General features: G+C 47.6%; 1 protein-coding gene across 1 annotated transcript in view; it reads right to left on the bottom strand.

The window, feature by feature from the left end:
- Positions 1-2,441, bottom strand: part of Kdelc2 (KDEL motif containing 2) — a 17,523-nt gene that overhangs the window by 6,606 nt on the left and 8,476 nt on the right. Inside the window, exons 3-4 of the mRNA XM_004626218.2 lie at positions 1,647-1,933; positions 130-346 (exon numbers count right to left, since the gene is read on the bottom strand). Coding sequence (XP_004626275.1) covers positions 130-346; positions 1,647-1,933 — 504 coding nt within the window. The remainder of the gene's footprint in view (positions 1-129; positions 347-1,646; positions 1,934-2,441) is intronic.

Below are 2,441 nucleotides of genomic sequence, written 5' to 3'. Positions count from 1 at the left end.
AAAAAAAAAAAAAAAAGAAAAAAGAAAGAAAGAAAATAAGAATAGCTATTTAAATATTATGTCTCTTCAACTGAATGTTCTTTTCACTTATTCTTTGCAAATGTTATTCTTGGAGTAAGCTCAAGTTACCTGTGTTTCCCTGAATGGAGAGGAGATCATTGGTAACACCCCTCATTGCTTCCAGTGTGGAGTGTGTGATGTCATATGTTGGAAGGACAACATCTCTTGAATCCAGAGAGCCGCACCAGGAAATGATAGGTACAGGGCTGGGGGTTTCATTGACTTTTCGATGTTCCAAGGGCCAATCTCCAAGATTAATATAAAATTCTAAATCTGGAAGACGAACCTAAGTAAACACAAGTTCAAACATTAGTGCTGGGAGGCCTCAGTCTTTGGTGTTAAAAATAAGTTCCTGGGCTTTCCAAATGTTTCTGAGAGAGCTGGCCATTTAAAAACAGTAGGGGCCACGGAGATAGCTCAGTGGTCTAAGCGCCTGCCTGGCAAGTGCAGGGACCTGGGTTCAGTCCTCAGCACCATATGCCGTGCTGGGCGAGCTGGGTGAGCTGGGCATGTTGAGCATGCAATCCCATCACCTATAATCCCAGAGCTGGGAAGGCTGAGACAGGAGGATCACTACGAGTCCGAACTGCATAGCAAGACCCTGTACCAAATACATAAAACAAAACAAACAAACAAACAAAACAAAACAGTAGAAGAAAGGCATGGTGCTGGGTGCCTATAATTTCAGCACACTGGAGGCCAAGGAAGGAGGGTCACAAGTTCAAATCCAGACTAGGCAACTAAGTGACTTAATGAGACCCCGTATCAAAGTAAAAAATAAAAAAGGTCTGGGGATGTAGCTCAGTACAAAGGTCCTGGGGTTCAATACCAGATCAAAAAAAAAAAAAAAGAAAATTAGACCCAGGGACAGACACATGCCTCCTGGTGTGGCCCAGGAGGAGCGCTGCTCCACACTCCTGCAATGTGCTCATGTGCCTGCAGGCTGGGCTAAGGGACGGACCAAGTGCTGCCATTGAAAATGGGAAGCCATGGCAGCCGCAGCTTTGGCACGCTGGGGAAGCTGTCTCAGGAAAGTTGTCTTCTGGTTAGAAAACGACCTGGATGGTTTCATGAGGTGGGAATGACAAAGGCTGGCCGGCTCCCCTTTTCACCCTGTGTGATCAGGAACAAGAACGAGCAGAAGGTGGCTTGAGCTGCCCTGCTGGGGAGAATTCAGCACTCCGCAAATGTGGCAAGAACGGCTGCAGAGCAGGATGACACAGGGCTGCTGGTGAGTAAAGAGGGCTTGAAGGAAGGGGGCCTAACCCCGTTAGTAGGGGGCCACGACTGGACGATTGGGAGCACCACTGAGAAAGTCCCCGACACAGGACCAGCGAGGAAACGGCTGCAGCAGGTGATGGAGTCGCGTAGAAGGGAAAACTCAGGGAACTGACCCACACTGTGAAGAGCTAGGAATTCTCAGAAACCCGGCCATGCCCCCAGGGCCTGCCCACCTGTAACCTGCTCAGAGGTAGAGGATTTAGAACATTTAGGTGGCACGCGTTCAATGATTCTAACCACCTGAATGTTACAACGAAATGACTCAGTTATAGTAATGTGAAAAACCAGTCGATGCAGTTCCGTACCTTCCTTGCCAGTGACAGCAAAATCTCATCAGAGAACATTTTGAAGTCTGTGTATTTCCCTAAAGATCTCCGGTAAATGCGGTTATTGAGAACCGTATAGTGAACAACAGCACCCCTCTCGGCCCCAAATCTCCTGGGAACTTCGTTTAGCATCTGCTGGAGATGGATGCTGGGGAACGAAGCAAAGTCTTCTTCAATCTGGGGCTCCTGGGCTGGACAAGCAAGAGACTCCTGCCAGGCCTGGGGATCCTCTTCCGGACAGTGGCAGTACTCGTGGTACACTGGCCCTAGGGAAGGCGAAAGGCAGAGCACCACGAAGTGTTAATCAGCAGCACAGCACGCGGAGTCGCTTCTGTCTCTCACGCGAACACGGGATCACTTCTGGGTAAGTGCCAAGATTACGTAGCAGAAAGCTGCCTGAGACAAATCAGGTGCAAGTCATGTCCGAGCTTCACTACTACTTTCTGCTACTTTCCATCTCCCACTTTTGAGACAGGGTCTCACTATGTAGTTCAGGCTGGCCTTGAACTCAGTATAGAGCCCAGCCTGGCCTCAAACTCATGATTCTCCTGCCTCAGCCTCCTGAGTGCTGGTATTACACTGCGTGCTAGCAGGCCTGGCAGTTTTCCCCTTTAAGTCACTGTGGACAGCCTAGCATATTATATGTTCTCTTCCAACTAATCCACTCTCAAAGAATTAGATGATACTCATTTGTAGTGAGGTTTAAGTTCACAATGAACATAAAACTTAGCTTTTAAAGTAATTTTAAAAAAAAATTTATTTATTTGTTTATTT

The sequence above is a fragment of the Octodon degus genome, unplaced genomic scaffold (assembly GCF_000260255.1).
Source record: "Octodon degus isolate 3935 unplaced genomic scaffold, OctDeg1.0 scaffold00012, whole genome shotgun sequence".
NCBI lineage: Eukaryota > Metazoa > Chordata > Mammalia > Rodentia > Octodontidae > Octodon > Octodon degus.
This window is presented reverse-complemented; position numbering and strand designations above follow the sequence as displayed.